Source organism: Anas platyrhynchos, chromosome 8 (genome assembly GCF_047663525.1).
Source record: "Anas platyrhynchos isolate ZD024472 breed Pekin duck chromosome 8, IASCAAS_PekinDuck_T2T, whole genome shotgun sequence".
Classification (NCBI taxonomy): Eukaryota; Metazoa; Chordata; class Aves; order Anseriformes; family Anatidae; genus Anas; species Anas platyrhynchos.
In genome coordinates this window covers 38,889,098-38,912,816 of record NC_092594.1, presented here as the reverse complement: position 1 = coordinate 38,912,816, position 23,719 = coordinate 38,889,098, and the positions used below count along the sequence as shown (strand labels likewise).

The 23,719-nt window shown below is 43.7% G+C and overlaps 1 protein-coding gene and 1 long non-coding RNA gene across 4 annotated transcripts in view; both read left to right on the top strand.

The window, feature by feature from the left end:
• The window catches only part of NEGR1 (neuronal growth regulator 1), a 261,319-nt gene that overhangs the window by 185,461 nt on the left and 52,139 nt on the right, over positions 1–23,719 (top strand). For all 3 annotated transcript variants that reach the window (XM_027463717.3, XM_027463719.3, XM_072041506.1), the window contains exon 6: positions 1,594–1,745. In XM_027463717.3, the coding sequence (XP_027319518.3) occupies positions 1,594–1,745 (152 nt within the window). The remainder of the gene's footprint in view (positions 1–1,593; positions 1,746–23,719) is intronic.
• LOC140003000 (uncharacterized) lies at positions 13,553–18,487 on the top strand. Its single transcript, XR_011810864.1, has 3 exons — positions 13,553–15,075; positions 16,860–17,122; positions 17,652–18,487. It is a non-coding gene; the product is annotated as an uncharacterized lncRNA (long non-coding RNA).

The window sequence follows — 23,719 nt, the reverse complement described above, 5'->3', positions numbered from 1 at the left end:
TAACTAGGGCCGACTGCTCTGCCCCGTAGTCCTCCCTGCACAGGGAAGGCAGGAGGCTCTGGGCTTCCTCTCTCAGTGGGATGGGAAAAGGAGGGAAGAACATCATCAGGAACAAGGAGAACCTCCTCATGCAGTAGCATGCATGCAGGTTGGAAGGACAATCTTCTCTGCCTTTCATCAGCCTGGAGAAAAGACGGGTCTCCCAGCGGCAGTGCTCGCCCAAAGCTGAGCATCTCAGCCTCAGCCTTTTACGCTCCCCACAAAGCAACGTGCATCCCTGGGATGTTCTCTGTCCTCTGCCGGGGGCTGCACAGCCCAGCCCCGCAGCAGCGAGGGGCAGAGCAGGACCTGCAGCGGGGTGCGGGGTACATGGGGGCAGAGGTGTCCTTGTAACGCCGAAAGCGTTCAGTGCTTGGTATGCAGAAATGCAACTCATGGTAGAATATTTTTAGACAGAATGATGGAAGACAGCATTCGTTTCCAGGATATACATTTGTATATTCTAGTGTATCAAATAGAAGTTGGATATGTCATGCAGACCTCTGCTCTTTATGGGAAATACAAGGAAGTAGGAGTAATCAGCTATTGCTAGAATCTCAATCGTGTGGTTACCCTTCTCAACTAGCTGTCTGACAACAGCCAGCTGCCTACAACAACAACATTTAAATTGGTCATCACCCTTTGTGCCAGTGCAGTGGTATTTATGACCTGGATTGGAAGGTACACTAACTTACCTGGACAGTGCGTGTGAGATTTGACCATGGAAAGCTCAAAGTCAGGGAAGCAGAGCCCAGGCAAACAGTAGTGTTTTGGCGTTTTCCTGTGTTTTGTTGCCTGGTTTCTGTTCAGGTTGCTGTCTCAGGGTGCAGCGTTGCCGTAGCACATCCTTCTAATTGCAGGTATAATTTGTTGCTATAGAAGCTTGTAAAATAAATTGTGGTCACAATCCTAATTAGTCACTTTTCTAGCTACCTAATCCTCATCAGCCATCAGTTAAAGGTGCGTAACGTCACAAGCAATCACCAGGGACTGAAAAAACACTCACTAAAAGATCTATCACAGCACTGAGAGGTGGGTGCAGAGTTCCTTTTAGGATAGCACTCACTCTCCCCTGCTTCCCATACTTACCACGTCTCCTACTAAAGCCTCCCTGCTGCCCCGCTGAGCCCCACATGAGCTGGCCACCCCACTGACTGCCCACAGCCCTCAGGAGCACACCCACAGGGCCAGGAGGGAGCACTCCAGTGCCAGCACATCCTCCTGCGGCTCCCTGGATGGGCAGCACGTCGGCTTTGAACACTGCCTACCATTTGTGCCCTCCGTAGAGTATTTAAAGTTTCAGTCAGTTTTGCCCAATTTAAAACCTAAGCTCCCCAGGTGACGCTGTCAGGTGGCAGGGCAGGGGGTGCCCTTCTCTCATTCCTTCAGACTGCAGGACAAGCTGGCAGGAGCTGTTCTCACTGCCCTGCACCTCCAGCGTTGCCAGTAGCCTCCCAAATCAGCCCCTGTGATAAATTATATGAGTTATAGAGGTAGACTCATATATGGTATATGAGTTATAGACTTTTTTTTTTTTTTTTTTTTGCCTTCTAGACTGATCAATGGTCAACAAGGAATAACTATTAAAAATTATAGTACAAGATCGCTTCTTACTGTTACCAATGTGACAGAAGAGCATTTTGGCAACTATACCTGTGTTGCTGCCAACAAGCTTGGGACGACAAATGCCAGCCTGCCTCTCAACCGTAAGTAACGTGGACATGTGGCAAGTGTTCGTGGTTGTTTGTTTCCACATACACGGATTCAAAAGAAAAAAAAAATAGTAGTGTGTTTTTGTTTTCCCTGGTTTGCTTCACAAGGCGTATAAATACCATTGCAGTCCTCAGCGGTGGGAAATAGTACACCTGGCTGTTTATTCTGTGCTGCGGAAGGGTTTCTGTTTGGAAAGTGATGATACATTTCGGGGGCATCAACAGATTAGGAATCTACAAAGAAACACAGGAGGAAACCCAGCCTGCTGTCAGGGTACAGCATCACAAGTAGCATGACAAAACCTTTAAACCTTCCTGCTCACAGCAGCGATACTTGGTGGCCGAGCACTGTAAGCACCATTAAGAGCCCTTTTGGAGAGCTTTAAGGGGTGCTGCTGGGCTGCCCCACTGGCAGGGGCTCACCACGGCTCGGGCTGCCCTTGGCCTCCTGAGCGGGCGCTTGGGTGAGCCGAGGGGACGTGCTGCTAAATCTTCTGTTGGAAACAATAAGCACCGACGTAGGCAAAGTGCTGAGATATTTTAACATGAAGCTTACATAAAACGGGTCTCAAATGTCCTACATGAAAGATATTTTTAACCATGATTTCATAGTATTTCACATTTGTTGACTATCTAGCCATCTGCTAGTGGCATCCAAAGATGTTCATAGTTGAACTTCAGTGATAAGCTGTTCTGTTTCAATAGTGCTAGCACTGAAAGGCAGACGTACTCTTCCCTACATAAAGATACTCCTTACTGAGTGAAAATTGGAGTGCAGATTTTCAGTTCCTTAAATCCTAGGGTTATTACCTTCTAACTATGAAGTTTCCTTCTTATATAGTTACTCTGTGGTACATATTGTGATACGTATTTGAAATTACTGCAGAAGTGTAATAAGCAGAAAATAGCACGAAGGCTTTTCCTTCCGTTCTATTTAGTATTTGAGAAATCATTAACAAAGTGAAAACAACATAGCGCATCTTTTAAAGAGAAAATGCAAAAAGTGAAAACAAAGGAATATTATCCTAGAAGTGGATAGTATTTGGTGCATTTGCAATTCAGAGAAGGTAACATTAAGGTTTGGTTTAATTTTGAACAGAGCAGAGCTGAGTCTGTCTCTTAGTTGCTGCTGGGATCTTATCAGCTTTATATTGTCGGGATAATAAGTTCCGCGTGCCAACTGTTAAAAAGCACTTTGAGGTGCAGAGGTTGAAAATGTCAGATTAGTTCCAAGTTCATTGTTACAAATAACAAAAATACATGTTCTCCATTATGAAAGAGACGGGCTATGTGAAGCAGAACAGTGTTAGAGCAAATGCTGAATTCTGGATCTGATCCTGATCTCCCTGAATGAAATATGGGGTTGGTGTTAGCTCCAAGGTTTGTCTGAAAGCCTGAGATGAAATGACTTATTTTATACTGTGATCTTCTGATTCTAATCAAAACAAGGAGAGATTGCCAAAAGGTGGTGATCTAGATTTCAGTTGGGAATTAAGATCAATTTACATGGGGTTGGGCATTTCTCCTTCCTCACAGTTTGCATTAGTATCATCTAGAAAGAGGTTTTTTTTGTTTGTTTATTTGTTTTTGGTTTTGTGTTGTTGTTTTTTTTTTTAATAAAAAGAAAAAAAACTCACAGAGTAGCAACGTATTAAATATGGATTCCTTAATACTTCAGAGGGAATTTTCTCTTGTAAAATGGTGCTTGCATTTTATTTTGTTGGCAATGCCAGAGTGGAACATATGCGCTGGTTCAGGTATGCGCGGGGGAAGCATCAGCAGTTACTGGTTGGTTGATAGTCAAATACGGTGTTAAGCATAATCTGATCATCACATTACTTGACAAATGTTAAAAATTAGAGATGGGTGCCTTATTTTAGAGTAATTTTGAAGTGTTAGCTGCGTTGGCACGGCACAGAGCGAGGTGTGGCTGCCCTGCACCCTGCAGTGGGAGCTCGGGGACGGTGCGGCTGTGTCAGGACCACGCAGCTCTGCTGTCGGTGCTGGCACGATGTCCAGTGTCTTGGAGGGGCTGCTAATTGGCTGCTTCTCTCTGCTCTTCGTGTATTTTAAGGAAATTTTGTATAGCAGAGAATCTGTATTTTCTTTCTTTGTACATTCCCACACTACACATAATCGGGACCTTTGCAGCGCACAGCTGGGAGCTGTTCTCAGGGGCAGGACTAAGCGTGGTCTCTGCTCTCAGGGTCTGCATCCTGTGCAGACACACAGCTCAAGGATCCCAAGAAAAGGATTATTCCTTCTACTACCAGGAGGGGCTGGGTTTCAGTGATCCATGAAAGCAACCTTGAGCTAACTGAAGTCCCATGGGGATGTCAGGTAACAGCTGGCTGTGTGCAGCTGCGGACCCTGGGCTGAGCAGAGGACCCGTGGTTGCACAGAGTGGTGCAGGACGGTGCCAGCAGGGTGCACGGGGCAGGAGGCACACCACAGACTGCCAGGAGCCCAGCCTGCGGGGCTGGGGCATCCCACGTCCCACCAACGGAGCCAACATTGCCACTGCCCTGGCTGAAGGCTTGGTGGTCATGTCTAAGATCTAGCTATTAATAATAAATCCAGCAGCTGTAAAATGCAAAGACTGAGCCTTGCGGGAAAAATACAGAGCAGTAGTGATTCCGATAAATTAATAATGAATGGCAATTTGCTAATTATTCATGGCCAAGTCCTTCATATCATCCAAATGTGTTGTTTTTTGAAACTATTCCTGCCTGTCCTGTGGCTAAGCTTATGATGTAGAGGATCCCCCCAGAGCACTGGCGTGATGAGCGTTTGTTGGACAGTCCCATCCTGCCATCTATGGGCCTAATTTATCAGATGCTTAGTGCTGCCGTTGTTGGCTTTTCCCAGAAGTTTTGGCACTTAAGAAGAATGTAGTCTTTACTGTAAGTAAAGCCTGGACTTGCTGATTCATTAAACAGTTTCTGCAGTAAACACAATATGGTACGGGCACAGGGCAAAAGGTTCAATCTACCAGTGAGGAATGGGGTGGCCTTTTTTATAATTAAGCAGATCTTGCTTTTAAATTACCACAATTTTAATTCAAGACAAAAGACATGTTCCTACAAAAAAATTTGCAAGGCCACCGTGATGGGAGTGAGTTGTCATTAACGCCTGGCGCTGAGGTGGGTTTGTTCTACCATTTGCACTGGCCAGAAGGGAGGCGGTTGCATTGCTGCCAGCAGCAGTGTCCCTGTCCGGGCACTCTCCTGCCTCTTGGCCACCTGCATCCCAGCACGTGGATTTGGGGCTGGATTGCTTGTTTTCTCTTTACCAAAGCTGAGTCACAGTGGAAGACTTTCTCCTCCACCTGAGCACTTGTTACGTTACGGCAGGAAACTGGGCAGCTGTTGAAATCCTGCATTTGTAATCTGAATGTAGATTTAATCTGTACACATCTAGAAACTATAAATCTACTTAGGAAGAGACTGTTCACAGAGGCATAAAATTCCCTGCTACGCGTGAGCTCTGTGTCCCCACAAGATAAGATATACACAAAAGTCAGGATTCATGTAAGCCATCACCTCACAGAAGACAAAAATAATCATCGTGTCTCTAGCAGACATGGTTTTGTTTATTCTTAGGTAAAGGTATTAGTTTGTTTGTGTTTTTAGAGAGCATCACCTGTACATTCCTGAGTATTTTTTATGAATGCTATAAATGGCTCACCCGTGAAGTGGTGCCTTCTGAAGGAAACTTGCAATACAGAGGAAGCGTCCGTGTCTGTTAGTAGCAGCTGCCGTAGAAATGACTGCTCTTAAAAGGCTGGGTTTGTCTTCCACAGCTGGTACAGGGGGTCGCACTTGGAGGATGTGGCTTGTACAGAAATCTTAGACATAGTGTCAGGAGTTGTTCTAAAACATAAATAATTGCGCAGGGCTGCAGCAAAGGTCAGTCGTGACGTTGGGAAGGGGAAGGAGAGCACTGCAAGGTGTGTGAGCAATGTGGTAGTATTTTCTGTGCTAATGTAATTGCTGCAGCTAAACAGAACTACTTTATTGAATAAGCATCCAACTGTGAACTTATGGTTAGTGCAACATGCTTATAATCTTGTCTCAAGCATTTCTGCAAGCCAGAAAGCACCAGACCGTGCCCTCGATTTATATGCGCTGATTGCATTGTGTCCTGCTCCCTACATAAAGGCTCCTAATCAAACTGCTGCGCCAATATTTTAATACATTGAGTTTCAAGTCTGAAATGCAAAAACTTAAAATTCTTCCCCAAATCTATATTAACTTACTAGAAACAACACACTGCATGCAATGATATGCATGCTCCTTAGTATCGTGGGAGCAGCATTGGATATGTCTAAGGGAACAGGAGATCAGAGGCACCGTGGGTATCTGCAGGGCGCTGTACTGGCCTTGCAATGCCACATCTTCTAAATAAAGTTAGTATTGAGACAGACAGCCATTTTCCTTGGCAATTTCCTGGCAGTCGTACTCATGGGATAGGAATCTGCAAACTTTCCCCCTTCTGCCGTTGGAGCCATAAAAATCAAAGCAACCACGTGCCGGCCCCAGAGGGACAGTGCTGGCACAGGTACCGTTAGCAGCAGTAACCTGGGTGGCTGGTGGAGACCACGTGAAGACTGCCTGGGACTTCTGTTCATACAGTTTGTTGTCATTGTAAAACTCAGCAGTTTATTTTTATTGACAGAAATTGCATTTTACTGTATTTTCCGATGTGAAAAAATCCTATTGTTTAGCTTTGGCTGACCTACCAAATTTGACATTTCTCGAAAGAAATTTACTCCCCGTGGAAATTCCCTTTGTGTCCACAGTTTCAACCCTTGTCCAATTACCTAAGAAATATTTTACTATTTTACTTCTCAAATGCTGGTCCTCAGAACAAATCACCCTTTAATTGGCATTGTTTTACATTATGTCTTAGTCAGGGGGGACAGCTTGCACACACACACGAATTGCTTAGATATATCCATACAGCTATAAAAATTTATGGGAAAATTCCTGTATTCAGTAGAAGCCTATTCAAAGACTACTGCAGTCAGCCAAAGACATTTAATGATGTAACAAGGTTTGGCTCAACTTCAAAGTCTCCTGCAGACATCACAGTGCAGAGAACTGGTTCCATAGCCCCAAATTTTTCATTTGGGGTGCCCGGTCCTGCCCCCGGGGCTGCAGTCGGTACCCCGACCTGCTTCCCCAGCTCCTGCTGAACGTGAAGCAAAAGCCTCTGCCTTCACTTCCCAGGAGTGGTGTCGGACAAGAAGCAGATTTGCAATCCATTTTGGGGCCTCAAAATCATTTGTAAAGGGATTGTAAAATGTCCGAGCCATCACACTTCTTGTGGTGGCTGTAAGGGACATCTGGGTGAGGGTCAGCCAGGTCCATGCCTATAGGTTTTCATGGTACGTCCCTTAACAAAGCCAGGTCAAACCTTTTTGTGGTGTGTTGTCCCGTCTGGAAACTCATAATGTCTGTCCTACACTTCTGTTACAGACTGAAGGTAATTTGTTCTGCCCTTGGTTTTGCTCGCCATGTCCCAGTTGGCCTGACAGGGCTGGCTGCAGCGGGAGAGGTGAAGGAGCTGGAGATGGAGCCTGAGGGGGACACCCAGCTCCTGGTCCTGTGGTTGAATCAGGGAATTAGGGAAGGGAGGCTATAAATCTGGAATTCAGTTCCTTGGGGACCTGCGTCAAAGATCAAGGTATTCATCCAGGAGATTTTAATTGAGTGAATGTTTTCCTAATGGAAAACCGCTACCTGAAACCTTCCAACGCCTGCAGTGTGATTCACAGCAAGGCAGAAACCTCTCTGTTCTCCCCTTTCTCACACAGGGTAAAAAGCAGATGAATGATGCAGCTGAACAGTGCACAAGTAAAACTCAGTTTTCTTAAATCAGAAATACACCTGAGGGACTGGTTTCCTAAAGTCCTGCTGAGACAGGTAGCCCAGCAGTGTTAAAAAATCAGCACCTTGAATTCATATATTCACACAGAATAAGACAAATGGCCAAATCTTCCATTTATGCAAGTCATAATAATTCTGTTAGATGTTGGGTTTGAGATGCTTCCATAAGCATGCCAAGTACTGCTCCGGGTAGCAATTACTGGGAGTTAAGGACAAATTTTCTCTATATCCATTTTCCAGGTTGAGCGTTATTCTGAATTATGTGACAATGTGACTGAGATGGGACTGGGTAGAAATAACCAGTCCAAGTAAAACCAGTCACGTATGATTCTCCTTGACATTTAGAAGAAACTTTAAAGGCCTAAAAGCATATTTGTGTTTGAGGGGAAAAAATGCCTTTACTGTGGATCCTTACAGAAGTTGCCTTGTTGCCTTTTATGTTACCTTTCGTTAAATTTGTATTCATATTCTTAAACCATGTAGTTGTAGCCGTATGTTTTAGACACGTATTTCTACTGAAAAATTATGATTTGGAGAGGCTGAAGTATGTGTAGAAGCGTGTCTGGCAGCATATCTAGATCTTCACTCTAAGTGTCAGTTAATTACAGTGATTAAAACATTCAAGGTGATCTAAGGAGCTCCCCTACAACATGCCCCCGTCAGGGGGAGGCGCACCAGAGGTCAGAGCTCCTTTTGAGCTGGCGTTTCTTTTCATGATACAGAAGGGGTAGGAAAACTTGAAGTAAGTTAACTTCTCAGAAAAAAATGAAAAATCCAAAGAAAATGCATAACAAAGTGTGGGAAAGCTAGAAGTGCTATAAATACCGAAATAAATATATTTTACGACTCAATCTGGTGTGCAGACTGCAGACAGTAGGAGAAATTCTGCAGAATGGGTTTATGGGACTTTGAAAAAAAATCAGCTATTGATCAAGAATAACAACAACAAAAAAAAAGAATAAAATAAAATCATGAAAAACATAGAATTGATTTTAAACTCAAGACTTCTGTATTTAAGTGATTATCTGATTACTACACATTGGGTGAAAGCCTGAATTCTGCTCATGTTACCTGTTGGGAACTTCTTTTTTTATATTTTTTAATTATTTTTTTAACAGCAACACAAATATGATTTGACTAACAGAGAAGATGATTTACAAACTAAATTCTAGGTTATTTAACAGAAACAGTCACTTGAAGCCAAACAATATTTATCTGAAAAATTTGCTTGCATATATCATGCCATGTGTTCTCTAATAAGATTACTAAAAAAATAGATGTAGATGATCTCCACAGCATTTATTTACATTTCCCTCAAAGCTGTGACATATTCCTAAGCATCCAGTTTGTGAAGTGAGGAAAATTAGAAAGAAATTTCTTTTTTTTTTTCTTCTTTTTTTTTTTTTTTTCCCCTGCAGGAAAGCTAAAAATAGATTCAGAGGTTTAAAACTGAGAGCTTTCTCTGTGAGCCCACACTATAAACACTATCTCTTCTGTACTCAATCACCTAAGAAATAAAATGCTGAGATATTTCAGTAAGTCTCTAAAATAAAGAACTCAAGCAATGTTTTCCTTAATTCAACCTACAGATTTATCTTTTTCTAAACCTCAGACAACAACCATTAGCAGCAGATACTTAGATATTTCTTGTAATATTAGAAATATTTAGTGAAAAAGATGTGTGATTTATTTTTCAGAAATACACTTTTTTTCCATGCATTATCACAAGTAACAAAACGGATATCTTGACTTTAAAATGGTCTGCTTTGAAGCCTTTACAACAGTAATCTGAATTTTACTATGCAGTAAGATGCTGTTTCTGTTATAGACCTTTTCTGTAAAATAGATTCGGATTTTCAGATTGTGCAATATTTAGATTTCACGAATTTTATTCAAACATAAAAAAACTTTGAGAACTTGATTGTTTATCTTCTGTTATTTTACTCAGTTAAAACACTATACCTAGAAAAAGAATAAAATGTTTAATTATAAATTATGGGGGACGTGAAGGAGAAAACAACAAATCCCATGAAGTAATTACACCATAAACTAAAGGTACCACACAATATAGCACTGATGCACAGCTTTTATTTATTTAGCCAATAAAAAGTACATCTGGTACCAGTCCCTTTTCTTTGCTAACACAGTTGCTGAGCTTTCCACGGTGTCGCAAATCTGTAAGAAAATGTCCTTCAGATTAGAGAAACAAACTTTGGAGTGAACAAAGTTTTATCTAAATCAATAGAGATTTTAATGCTTTTAAAATTATAGTTTTACGGCTAAAGATAGTTAGCTGTGCATTTTGTCATCTTCATTTTTTAAGCAATGTAATTTCATTGTTCTTCTTAACCTGGAGATGAGATTAAAAAATAAATTCCTGAGCAAGTGGTTGATGTTCTGAGGCAAAAATTAAATTAATGAGCAAGTGGTTGATGCTTTGAGGCAAAATAGCACTTTTTGTGAAATACCAAAAGGCTTTCCCTGAATTCAGATTTCTGAATTTCAGTACATTGCCCATCAGACGTGTGCTGTCCCAGCAAGGAAGCTTTGCCAGCCAGTCTGTTTGTGTTTGCGAATGAAAGGCTTCTTCTTGACCTTTCTGCATTTGCTCTTGACCAGCAGTTGCTTAAAGTGCTTTTGGGCTCTGTAAATACTGTTCCACAGCCTGGTGCACAGCCGGAGCAGGTCGGCACGTCCAGTATACTCAAGGTGCAATGCAGGTGAGAAAGGGGTCTCGGCTCGATGTGGTCTTCATAGCTGTTGTCCAGAACACCCTACAAAACTTGCATTAGTCTAAGCAAAATACCCCATCTGGGGCATGAAAATATCACTCTGACTCTTGTATGAAGAGTTTCCCCAAGTGCCTGGGGCTTTTCTTGGACATAAAAATGCTCCCACCCATCCTCTCTGTGCACTTGCACAGTGATGGGCTCAGCACTTGGGGGTCAGGAGCGCGGCGTGCCCAGCCTGCCGGCAGCAGCTGTGGTGGGAGACGGTTACTGAGCTGCTAATTATTTTTAATTTCTGCTGGGAGTTCAGTTTGTCCAGGGTTTTGGAATCGGGACCTGGCTGTGATGCTGCATGTGACAACAGAGTGAAAGGAAATTGCCCTTGAATAAATATTTGAGCAATGCTGGTCAAGCAAAGCAAAGCCTCGAGTAGATTGTCTCTACGTGTTAGTCGGGGCACTAAAGCCCTGCCTGGGAGAAGAACCATTTAGGCTAAGGGATGAAGCCGGTCCAAAAATGAATGGATATGGTCTTGTCATGAACAAATCCAGGCTGAGAGTGGAAGATTTCTAACTGCTAGGACAGCTGGGTTCTGCACCATTCTTCCATGGGGAGCCGTGGGGCAAGCAGACAGTTTTTCAACCACAAAGTTTAGTGAGTTTATCAAAGGGATTTGTTTTCAGTGCTAAAGAAATGAACCTAAAGCCTCAAGCCTGCTCCATAGAAAAAAAAATCACAAAGAGCAGACACGGTTTCCTTTCTGCTGCCTCCCCTTGGAAGGTGTGCACAGGGCAGCCCCTGGTCCTCCCGCACTCCCACTGGCTCCAGGTGGCCGTGAGTTTTGGACACAGCCCTGGGTTGATGCAGTTCTCACCCTCTCCTCTGGGACAGCAATCCACATTTGCAGCGATCTCAACAGCTCAGTTTTCTTGTCTTTGATTTCGCTGGAAGTACAGTACCCAAAAGAACAGAGAAGACATTTCTCTTTCCAGAAATAATATGCTCAGCTCTTGCGTGCTACTGGTATACCAATAACGTGTTCCTGGTCGTCCACCTGCAGCATGCTGCTTGGGTTTACGGCTCGGGCTGAGCAGAAGCAGCAGCAGAAGGGCAGGTCCACCTTGGGCCTTGGCAGGGAGCCCTCCTTGTTTGGGGTTGGATATTCTGAGGCAGGATCCTGACACCTGAATGACAGGTAACACAGTATTTTGTACTTCCCTACTTTGACCAGGAAAAAGTGGCGTGCTCTGACAAGTCACCGCAGTCTGAGGAATCACAATCCCTCACTGGAGAGGATAAGTGGGTTCTTTGCAAAGTACCTGCTGCTGTTTATGTTAACCCACTGGTGTGCATGCTCGGATCCTGTGTTCTTGTAGGCTATTTGCAGCAAACTTCTGTTCCTTGATCTCAGCTTTTAATAGCTCCCTAGGCAATAAAAGCATTTCCTTCCTCTGTGTGTCTGCATGATGACTTGTTCTAGAGATCTGTTTCTCTTCTACCTATTTTCTAAACCACACCTGTGCCAAATGAGAAACAGTTGTGCTTCTCTGTAACTCATTTATCACTTGAATAATCCACATGAACTTTCACCGGTGTGTTCCTCTCCTTTCTCTTGGAGGCTCACTCAGAGCACTTCATAGCATTATGTGGCTCTGTTTTTCTTGGAAAAGTTCAAAGTCAAATCATATAATGTGCTCCTTCTGCAACTCTGGCTAGGGATGCGCAACTCTAACTCCAGCTTAATTAAGTTTCCTTTTACAGACATTATAGATGGTTTGTGAATTTCATCATGACATTGGCACATTTCACCATGTAATTTATAGAAATTTATAATGATTCATTTGATAGGCATTGTCTGCGGATTTCAGTTCATCAGGGATCAGTAGAGCTATAATTACATAGTAATTATTAAATAATTATTCACAAATTGCTATGCCAGTGAGATCAAACAGCAGAGCAGTTGAGCAGCATCTAGCTCTTCTAAGCACTTGTGATATACATACAAGGGCTGCGGAGATCAGGGTGCTTCCTCTAAACCTGCTGTAGTGCGTGGAGCAGGCAAGAAACTCATCAAAATTAAAATGAAACTCGAGTTCAGGAAAGAGTTGTCAATGCCTGCATTGCCAGAGCTGGAAGTGGCAGGACAAGACTTTCACCGTTCCACAAACAGCTTTCTCATCTGAGCATATACCTCAGTGTGATACAATATCCCGTGGAGAAATGGGAAAAGCAGAATTACTCTTGCTGGTTGCAGAGCGCAGCCTTTTATAGTGCTTCTGGCCCACAGATAAAATCTGCACAGCCCGGATCAGGCGTACACGTGAGAGAGCAAGTGCTGCCAGGCAGACCGAGGAAAGCCAACGGGTTCGGGGTCAGCTTTTGGGATGGGGCTGCCCCTCCTGCAGGTAGCGCGCAGCTCCCGCGGTGTGCCCCAAAAAGCAAGGGCACCTCCCTGCATCCAGGCTGCCTGTCCCGCAGTTCGGCAGGGTGACAAACGTTCTTTTCCGACTCGGCTTTATGCAATTATATATTTACTACTTCATGCTTGTTGGCATGAACCTGGCAGAAACATTTGTTCAGAAGTGTTATCGGTGGCAGGCCCACCGCTATAAACACAGCAAGGAGGTAGCTCGGTGGCATGCATCGCATTGCATCTCCGAGGCGTGTTTTGCCTTATTTGCTTCCAGAAATATAACGACGGTTGTGCAGATTTAAAGAATGACCTCTGAGAACAAGAATATAATTGTTGGGAAGTGAGAGCAATGCTAATCATATGTTTCTGAACAGCAAAAATGCTAACAGATTTCTGTGTCTACATTATTCATGAGGTTTCAATGTATACATATGAATGAAGGACGGAGCTAAAAAGAAGCAGAGCACTTTGTCACTTTTCCTTCATTTTGTTGTGGCCTCAACAGCTGTAAAAATAATTAAAGCAGCCGTTTTCTCTGGAAAAAAATCTGAAATAGGAAATAAGAAGAAACATGTAAATATAGTATGTCCTCTATAATATTAGAAGTTGAATAAGTATATAAAAATACTTTATTTCATGTAACTTTCATTATGTAGACATAATTAAAATATTGATAGGAACTAGGAATCCAGTAAGTTTCTCTATTTGCTTCACCCTTTTTTTTTTGCCTATATCACAGACCACACATAGGTGACATGACACCAGGAAAGAAGGAGACTCATTAGCAGTCTCATTAAACCTCTGGCATCAGAAGAATTTCATATTCAGTATCATGGCCCTGAAAATTAGGCTGTCTATCTTTTCTGTTTCTTTGTTGGCTGTGCACTGTGGCCATGCAGCTCTGTTCTGTAAACTTGAGTTCGAACAAGCTGGGAAGGGGTTAGTTAAGCATTTATAGATTACTTTCAGAAGCCTTTTAAGATGTTCCTTTTACTCTTCCAGAAACAGAACCATTCCTTCTCCTTCATTCATTTTAATTAAGAACCATGCCATTTATTTTAAAGCTTTTTCTTTTGTGAGGATCATCCTCGCTGGTTTCCAGTGAGATGCTTCACATGTGCGATGGAAGGAAATTTTATAAATCATATCCGCAACAGTGCTCTTCAGGTAAAAGTTACAGGAAAAATTGTAAACCATGTGGAAGTCTTCTTAAATACAGGTCCTCCACAGATGTCTGCAAACTGGCTCTGCCATTTCTGATGATTCTTTGTAGTGTCTGGTCACTGAGAGAAGTGCTTTTTTTTGACAACAACATCCTCTTGGTGCGTTTTCTCAGAATGCAAAAGTTCGGGCTGAGGTATCCCTCCTTTGGGAAAGCAAAGAGTTCATAAACTGCGGTTGGTGTCCCTAGGAGAGAAGCTGGGTGCTTTAGAAACTGTTGTGCAGACACCTGAAGGGTCCTCGATTGCTTTGGAAAAAAACTACCCTGCGTGACTTTCTGTGGAATCAGCAGTCTGTCCCTAATAGCTGGGTGCCCAGACAGTTTAGATATCTGTGGTGGTTGGCAAAAAAGCAAGGTCTGCAAGTTCTGAGGTCTGCGCTGAAATCTGTAAAGATCTCATTATGCAAATTATTTTTCTTCCTTGAAATGAGTTATGCTTTACTTTTTCATTTTTGAGTGCTTTAGTCTTGTGAATGTCAGTGCAAATATAAGACCTTAAACTAGTGGGTATATTTTTGCAATACGCTAAAAGAAGGCTGCAGTATGGATGGGGGCTTTTGCAAAAATCCCTTTGCTCAAGATGAAAGGTTCCCTGATTTGTTCGTCTCCTCAAACTGCAGGCTTTCCTGAGAAAGATGAAGCCTTGAGCAAATACAGGTGTTACAAAGGCAAAACTCTTGTCATTAGGGTTGGGGGAAGTACTGAAACTGAATATGTTAACTGGCAAGAATATCAAATGCATGACGGGTATTTTAAATAGTATTTTGAATGTCTTGTGTGTGGTTCTCTCATCCAACTAAAAAAAGAAATACGCCCACCTCCTGGACAGTTTTTTTCATGCTATCAAATATTTTATCCCATCTAAAGTGATTATTCATTCTGGAACTTACTAAAATGAAAATTAAAAGGAAAAGACTTCGGTAGACTCCACAGTTAAGCAATGTGTTATTGCACAAGAAAATCAAATTCCATTGGAATTTTAAGTAAAACTCTAGAATCGTCCCAGTACTTTCTGTGTGCCAGCTGAGTGTGTGTGCTCAGGCCTGGCACTCCACAGCGATGAATTTCAGTGAGTGCCTTCATTAACTTTCATTGAGCTTCTTTTAAAAGGGTACACTAAATGGTGTCATTAACATCGTTTTCTACAGGCTTCAAAATATCGGGATATTTATTGAAAAAAATCTTGCTCTCAAGCAAAACCAAGCTACATTAGGTGCAGTGTAGTGAGGATGGCAAGAAGGATGGAACGTGTAAACTGCTTAGCAATTTCAGGTTTCAAATTCAAAGTTGTTGTTTTTTTTTTTAAATGTCTCCCAGACATTGAGCTATTAAATACTTGTCATCCTGTAATAAAGGAACAAACCATTTTAATGAAATAAACCATCACTTGGCAATTAAGGTGTAATAAGTCAAACGTGTAAAGGAGCTCAACTTGTAATTGCAAGATATTAATGGTGAGTAAAAGACACAGAATAAATTAAGGTCATGTCTGTCCCCAATCCACTTGCACTTTCCATCCAAAAGATTTATTATTAAATATGTTTTTCCATTTACCATTGTACTCAAACAGTCTTTGGTTTACCTAGGCTTAAGGAGCTTTATTTCAAAGCAAATCATTAATCTTCAGCATAGCTGACATAGCCCAGGGGAGATTAGATTAAATAAGCCTGGTTAATTATCAAAGGCCAAAAATGAAAATAGTTGTGAGGTTTTTCTTTCAATGAATCCATATGTTAGTATTTGATTGCCAGCTACATTCTCGACCAGTTATTGATTTATCTAATACATGGAAAGTCTAAATATTATTACAGCGAAATCCAACGATTTTACTGATGCAGACAGTAAGAAACAAGCTTTCTTTATTCTTATGTTACAGAATGCTTCCCATATGATCTGTAAGTGTGCTAGTCTGGTGGCATCGTGTTTTGACATTTTTTCAGAGTTAGAAATGGCACTCTCATTAGATAAGGTGCTGCTGATACAACCACCCGTCCTATAATGAAATACCTCATAAAGCTGGGGGGAGTGGTTCCTATGCAGTGCATGTAAAAGCCATTGTAGTGTGAATATGAATATCTAATCATGCATTTTCAAATCATTTGCATTTATCTTAGCAAAACACATGGTGTTTTAAACTGAGTATAAGGAAATTGGATTTTTAGAGTATTGATGATTAATATCGAGATTGCAAAACACTAGAATAAATAAGAATAATGCTAGAAGGAGGAAAAATTGAGCTTGTGCTGATGCTATGGTTTTGTCATATAAATGAGTGTCCTTTCTTCATTGTGTGTCTCACTGCACCCCTGTATACTCCTCTGCTTTCATAAGAAAATCCTATTGAGCAGAGCGGATTTCCATACTCTTGTGTGTGCCATATCCTAAAACGCAATTTCAAGAACCATCAGTTTTTAGCTGAAGGCAACTTGTGCTTCCTCCTGTAGTCGTTTCACACATGGGATCCAAATACCTGAAGAGTGGCAGCAGCTGATGTTACAATGTTGAGGGCTACAGAAATCAATTAAAATATTTCCTAGTTTCTGTTCATCATAGTTATTATAAAATAGGATAGACTTTCAGTCACTCGAATAATGAAAAATACAAAAAAATACCTCAGATGTGTAGAACTTTGCTTTTTGTTCTGAAATACAGCATTTGAGTGTAGTGTGTGGTTTTAATGATAATGGGAAAGATTGTTCATTTTTAAAAACTGGCATCCTCCTAATAATATCAATTACACTAGCCAAAACAATTTCATTTGCGAGCAGCTGCAGAGTGTAAAAATAGGCTCTCTTTGTAATAAAAAACTGAGTCCATAGCTTTAACTCATCTCTTCTTCTGCAATGGCCCCAGTGATGGGCTGGTGCTGGTCTTGTGCTGGGAGGGCTTCATGGCACTGGAAAGAGCCCCATCATTTCTGTACGTCTGAAGAATTTTCCTTTCGTGGTGGATTGACCTGGGCTGTGCCGTGGCGCTAACACCCACTGGGAGCAGCCGGAGAGTGCTGGTGGATGGCCCCAGCGTCAGCAGCAACGTGCGCCTGCATCTGCAGCCGTGCAGCACAGGGACGGCGGCTGTCACACGTCGAGGCACCCGGATTTGCTTCAGGGAAGCTGGTAAGTGGAAAGATCATTGCTAAGCCTCTGGCTCTTCCCTTTCTAAGCATGGAGCAGTACTGGATTGGTTCAGTGTCAGTGAAAGCCTTCTGTGCTTTCTGATGTGTGGCTTTTAAAGGCCTTGGTTGGCAGAGGATATCCCTACAGGCTTCACAGACACAGTTTAAATATTATTAATATGAATTTAATTAGAATATTTGAAGCAGAGCTGGGCTCCAGCAGGGCCATCCACAAAGATGCTTTGTTTTCTGTTACGTCGGAGGCGATAGTTTTTTAAGGGGTAAAATCATCTCGGCAGACTCAGAGGGGCAAGTACCGAGTCCAGGTGCTTCATGTGCCTTGTCCTCCCCAATTTCTCACTGAAGGTGGGAGTCCATGAGGAGCTGGGAAGGGTACTGTGAACGGGAACCTCGTGCTGTCACAAGTTCTGAGTATTGTTGATGGATAATATTTTGCAAGCTATAGAGGAGGTGGGGAAGGAAGCGGGGTGGGAATACTGACTGACCCCTCTGCTCTTGTGTTTGTACAGAACCGGTGCTGGGAAAGCAGCCACCTCCGAGAGGAAGGAGAACGAAGGCCTACGTCTGATGTGGCCCCGTTGTGTTCCACATTCCTGCAAACCTCGTATTTTTGTATCTTCACCATTGCTGCTCCCTTTTGGGGTCTAACGCTGAGGTGTGGCTCCAGGGGAGTGCAGTGCAGCCCCTCCCCTGCAGCCCGGGGGTTGTGCAGGGCTGAGCAAACAATAAATTAACTTGCAACACCGAGGGGTTTCCGTGATTACATCTCCATTAAACAGCAAGCAGGTTTGGGTTCTATCAAATTTCTTTTTAATTCGATTTTATTTAAACTTGCCATGTTAGACAACTTGCAGTGTTTGCAAGTGCAGGCTGAGGTTTTTGTAGCCTTTGTGTCTTTACCAGCAGATCCCCCTGTGGGGACCGCAGCATTTTGTAACTGGACGCATCCAGCACCAGTCTGAGATCTGCTGCGTTCCTGAATTATGGCCCCACTCTGCAGATTGTGGTGTGTCAATGAAACTGTTCACAGTGCTGACATGGTAAAGTCCACAAGGACAAACTATGTTTGGGAAGATACTGACGACACCCTTCTGTGTGGGACCATACGGTTAGGTTTGAGCCCAGTGGCGCTGGCTGTGCTGCGTGGGCAGGGGGCAGGGGGGACGAGCTGTGCCTCACGGGGAAGGAAGGATTTTGGGGTGTGTGCCGTGGGTGCTGCTGTGCCTGCTCGTGTGGTTTGGGAGATGGGAGGAGGGGATGGGGCCCGTGCGCTCGGGCTTGCTGCAGCCCTGCCCACGCACTGGGGGCTTGCAGGCGGGTGCACTGCAGGCAGCAGACAGAAGCGTCGTATTGCTCGCTTCTGCTGAGGTTTTTTTGTATTCCCTTGGGAAGAGAGGTGGCTGCACGCCATCGAGATGCTGGGACTGGCAGAACTGCTGGGTCAGTGAACGTGAACCCCTTGTGGTATGGGCTGCTCCCAGGCAACCCTTCCCAAACCGGCTGGGATTCCTCTCGGCAGGAGCTGGTTTTCCTTCACAGGACCCCAGGTGGGGGGCAGCGTGAGGGCAGCAGTGTGTAAAGGCTGCAAGGCCACTGCTGACTGAATGTGCCCACACTCAGTCCCTGCCTGTTGGCTCGTGCATTGCCGCGCTGCCCGCACTGCCCTCCCTGAACGTGTCCAGGACTCTCAGCCCTGCTGGACCCGCTCTCATCCCTGTGAATTCACTGCTGGTTTGATCATTTCGTGTGCAAATTTATTAAAACCCCTCTGATAAGAGTACCCTGAGCTGCTTGAATTTTGCTTTAACTTCGGTCTGGCAATTTCCATTTCCATTTCATTATTCAGCATGCCATTTTTTAAGCTTTTGCTAAAACTGAACCAAAAAATTATTTTTAGGTCCATGCTTAATTTCTCCACCCTGCCTTTGTGAACAGAGCTGCTTGCATTTTTATTATTGTAGGGGTGGGGATGAAGTGTTTCGCAGCAGGTCGCTGTAGTTTCCTCTCCACAGTGCCAACCAGCTTGTGGCTGGGCAATTCCCTCCTCATCCCCGCTCTGCTGGGGTTCCCAGGCATAGCTTCTGTAATGGCCAGTCCTTCTTCCTTGCAATTTTTCTCCTCGTGCTTTGTAGCCTTTCTTAGGGTGGTTTCCCATTATGTTAAGAGGTTTTCTCTGCAAGCTTTTTCTGCCTGGGATCAGAAAGATACTATCTGCTGCCTGTTGCTAAAAGGCAGTGTTAAGTGTCTGTGACATTAAGCTGCACCTCCTCGTCCTAGATTTCTCTTTCAAGGTTTAGAGCTGTAGTTACAACTCTATGGGGTTTATTCTTCCACTTTAGTTAAACTCACTCATCTGCTGATTCTCTAAGATTATTTCCAGCAGTCTGCTCTAAAATATGCTCACCACTGCCAAGCAAAAATGATTTTAGAGGCATATTGCATTGTCAGTGACTATGTGGGAAAGCTACCTGTAAATCTTACGCCTCGTTCCCTGTTCCTTCACCTCTGAGGTGCCAGCCTTCACACCAAGACCTGCAGGTGCACTTCTCCATTTAAACACTCTTTGTCTCTACCAACACCTGACTTTGCGGATAAAGATTTCATTGTTTTGTCCTAAGAAGACTTTTGTCTGCCTTCCTTTCTCAAAGCCAAACTAACCCAGATAGTTCATGTTACCCATGTTATCAGTTCTTACCTCTCTGTACTCCATCACAACACTGGTGGAGGTCGTGATGCTCTTCTTTGTCTGGTTGCTGCCCTTTCCCATCCTTGCTCCAGGCACTGCACGGCTTGTCCCCACCTTGAGGCCAGGACTCTTTGCATTGCTTACAAGCATTGCTGTCACTTCTCCCTGGACACATTGCCCCTTCTTGTGGCAGCCACACTCTGCTTCTCCCCATTTCCTTCTGAGAGCTGCCCAGCTCGGCAGTGCCACCTCCACCCCTGCTCCAGAAGCCAGGCCATAACCCCACAGGCTGGCAGTGCGCGGCAGCGCCTCGGAAATGGCAGGGCAGGAGCTTCAAACTCCAGACATGCCTGCTGCAAACCAGTGGTGTGAAGCCCTGCCTTTCCCGGTGACACCTCTGGCAGCAGCAGGTTGGCAGCTGCCAGCCCCTGTTGGAGTTTTTGTCCCAGGAGAGCCGAGCCAGGAGCTTTGGGGCTGCAGGAGGGGACCTGGCGGGTGCTCCCTGCACAGCCCACACAGGAGATCATCCCCTAACACTAGGATGCTGCTAACACAGGCAGGCTGACAGCTCATACTTCACGGGGTTATGGCATTCAGGCCTTGGTAGAAGTTACTGCTTTCCTGTGTACATTTATTTATCAGCCAGTGCTGCAGCAGCAGCATCCCTATGCCCAAGGTGCTCCAGTTTCTGTCTTTTGGTCCCAGCTTGTATTAATATTCTCTTTTGAAATGGTGAGATGCTGCTACCAGTGTGCGTGTCTGTCTCTGGCAGTCAGAAACCACATGGCCTTTGGCTTCATTGCATTGGTAAGAGGTGTTAGCAATCTCCCCAGTCTCACCGCTGCTGTGCTCATGACTTCAGCCTCTTGCACTTCTGCAGCAGGGGGATTACAGCAGGGAGGTCTTCGGATTGCAGTGGTTCTTCCAGGGTCTTAAACTTCATCTTGTACCAAAACATTTTGTGAACATTTATCCATAATTCAGGTGTTCAGCAAAGACAGCAAGTTTGCTCATGAATACAGTCATGCTGTAGTACACGAGAAGGAAAAGCTCCATCAGTTCCTCGCCTAGCAGTGCTTTACACGGAGTGTGTGATTACAGCTATTCAGGGTAAGCTACCAGAGATCTAACAGACTCCCCACCAAGACATCAGCTGAGCTGAGCAGCGTGCTGCTACTAGGGCACATCACCCTACAGGCAATGCCTTTCCCTGTCCTTCCTTGTCACTCGGCTGACGGCTGCCTCACCAGGATAGATGGGGCTGAACACAGCAGCACGGATCCTGCACGCAGCAGCTCCTGTGGCACCCAGTCTGTAAGGAGCAAACTGCAGAGATGGTGCAAACCTGTCGCTTGATCTGTGGGTTTGGGGCATCTAGGAAGTGTTGCTTAGGGAGAATTCTTCACTGAAGTCACAGGAATGTCCCAGAATATGATGTTTTTCCATTATACTTTCATATTTTTCCCACAACCTTCCTTGAAAATTGGAGTGCTCCTGCTATTGTAGCGCTGGGGTCCAAGGGCACTGAAGTACAGACACTGCCCGTGCTCCACGTCCATCCCTTCCTCCCAGGGTTACCGAGACATCATTAATTTTAATGTACCAGCCTAACACACTTACAGAGAAACCAGCTGGTTTTGTTTTCTCTCTGCAGACCTGAACAATTTCATAAATAAAGATTTCCAAGCAGTTTTAGAACTTGAATTTAGCAACATCCATTGCCCCAAATCTTTGTTCTATTAATGTATGAGAGCAAGGTCTTTGCCAGAGTACATGGTATTCTAGTCTTTTCCTGCAGTCTCGGTGATGCTGCAGTTCTGCGGCTTTATGAAGCGCTACCTTTAAGCACCTATGATTAAGTGTAGATCGCACATTTGCAGAAGAAACACAAACCTAGTAAAAAATCTGCTGTTTTAGGTATGATATTTTGCCTTTTAATGGAAAATTGTATTCAGTAAGTGTTGTGTTTTTGGATCGTTGCAAAGAACGTTGTTGTTCTGCAGCAAGAGGAATCTTTCCCTTTACAGGAAGCCATAGCAACAAGCGGGGCTGACTTGTGAATTTGCAAGAAAAAGATCTTGTAATTTTAGGGCAACCCAAAAAATAACTTTAGTCATCATTGTACACTGCATTTGAAGCAAAGCTGATAAATATAGGCAAGAAGCACGATGTAATTACTCAGAACATCAAGATTTGGAAGAAATTAAGGACTACTAAGGCAAATGATTATAAAATGTGCAAGACAGTTGTTAAAATACTAAGCTGAAGGATTCTTGATAATCCTTCGGGGTTTTTTGGGTCTCTTGTTCTGGCACAATCTCCCCTTCTCCTGGTAAAATCGTGTTTGCTGTGTGCAGGCGTCCAGCCATGTTTCACAGGCTGTGTTTCTTTGGGCAGCAGGGGGGTTTGGTGGCGCTGGGCTGCGCTGCCCCTTGCCCCCAGCACCATCCCCTGCCCTCGGGTCCTCCTCAGCAGCAGGAGCTTTCCCTGCCTGGCCCCCAGGAAGGCAGAACTGGGGTTTTAGGCTCCAAACCCTCGACCCCATTGCTATGGCTATTGCACAGGCTCCTCATCCATGCCAGCGTAACAAAGCCCATGTTTTTTTAAATTGCACATTGCCGAAATCAGGTGAGCTCATCAGTCATCACTGTGCGATCATTATTTCTGCAGCCTTGTCTAATTTCGTTTTATGTCTGTGAACACACTGGGGGAAAAACTGCCCGCACAGCAGCCAGTTAAGCAGCGTCCTTACCTGAGACACACCACAAACCCCAGGAGAATCCCCCCCGATGGTTTGTTCCCTGCAGTGGGAGTGCCTCAGGCAGCATCTTTCTGTGCCTGGTGTCCTGGAGAGCACCCACATCCCATCCTCCCGGAGGCCAAATTGCCGTGCCAGGATGCCCGGGCACTGACCGACAGTCACGGCCCTCCCCAGCCCCCTTCTCACCCCTGTCCCAGCTGCACAGAGCTCCCCTGAGCAGTGGGGGGATGTCTCAGTGCTAGACCTTGAAGCCTTTTTATCTTCCAGGCTGCTGAACGTGTCACTGATTTTAAATTTCAAATAAAATTGTGACGTTGCAGTAATACAGTTGGAATTCCATTTTATTCTACAAATTATTTGAATTTGTCAGCAGCAGTGATGTGTTTGTCAGGAAGTCAAACAAATATTTTTAAGACCAGAAACGTTCATCCGTGTGGGCAGAACTCTTAGAGACGGTAATTTGGTAAAGAAACTTTGTAACTTTTTAATTAAGAAAATGTTTATCTGTTACTTCACTTAGAATCCTTTTTGATTCATATTGACCTGAAAAGTAATTGTTGGAGAAAAAATGCAAAATTGGATGAGCATGGAGAGTGTGTTCAGATCTTCGGCTATTACCTGCACATCCATTGTTGTCAACTGGCTCACATTTTTTTTCATTAGTTTCTTGTTATAGTCAAGATGCGGTCAATGATCTTTTGAGCTTGGTAATTTTGTTAAATCTTTTTTATTACAATTATTGAATTGCTACATTGAAATGGTAGCTTGCTTCCATGCAAGATTGATTGGATCTGGTATTTCATTTTGCATAGCACTATATGATGCTAATAAAAAGGCACAGAATAATGAATTTTAAAGTAAAATTATAATGAAATCCACAAATGATTGTTTCATTAGACAGAATGCTGGAGAATTGTGGTCTTCTGTTAACTTTTTCTGTTGTTTGTATTGGTCGCCCCAGGTGAAGTAAACATCTTCAAAATGTGTTTGATGTTTTTGATAAATGTTTTCCTCTGAAAAGTTCAATAATTAAAGAGATGTGCATTTCAAAAGTGCACAAAAGTGCAAAACTATTTCTTAAAAAAATTCTATGCTCAAACTTGTTACCTTGGCTTATATCCATCGTAAAA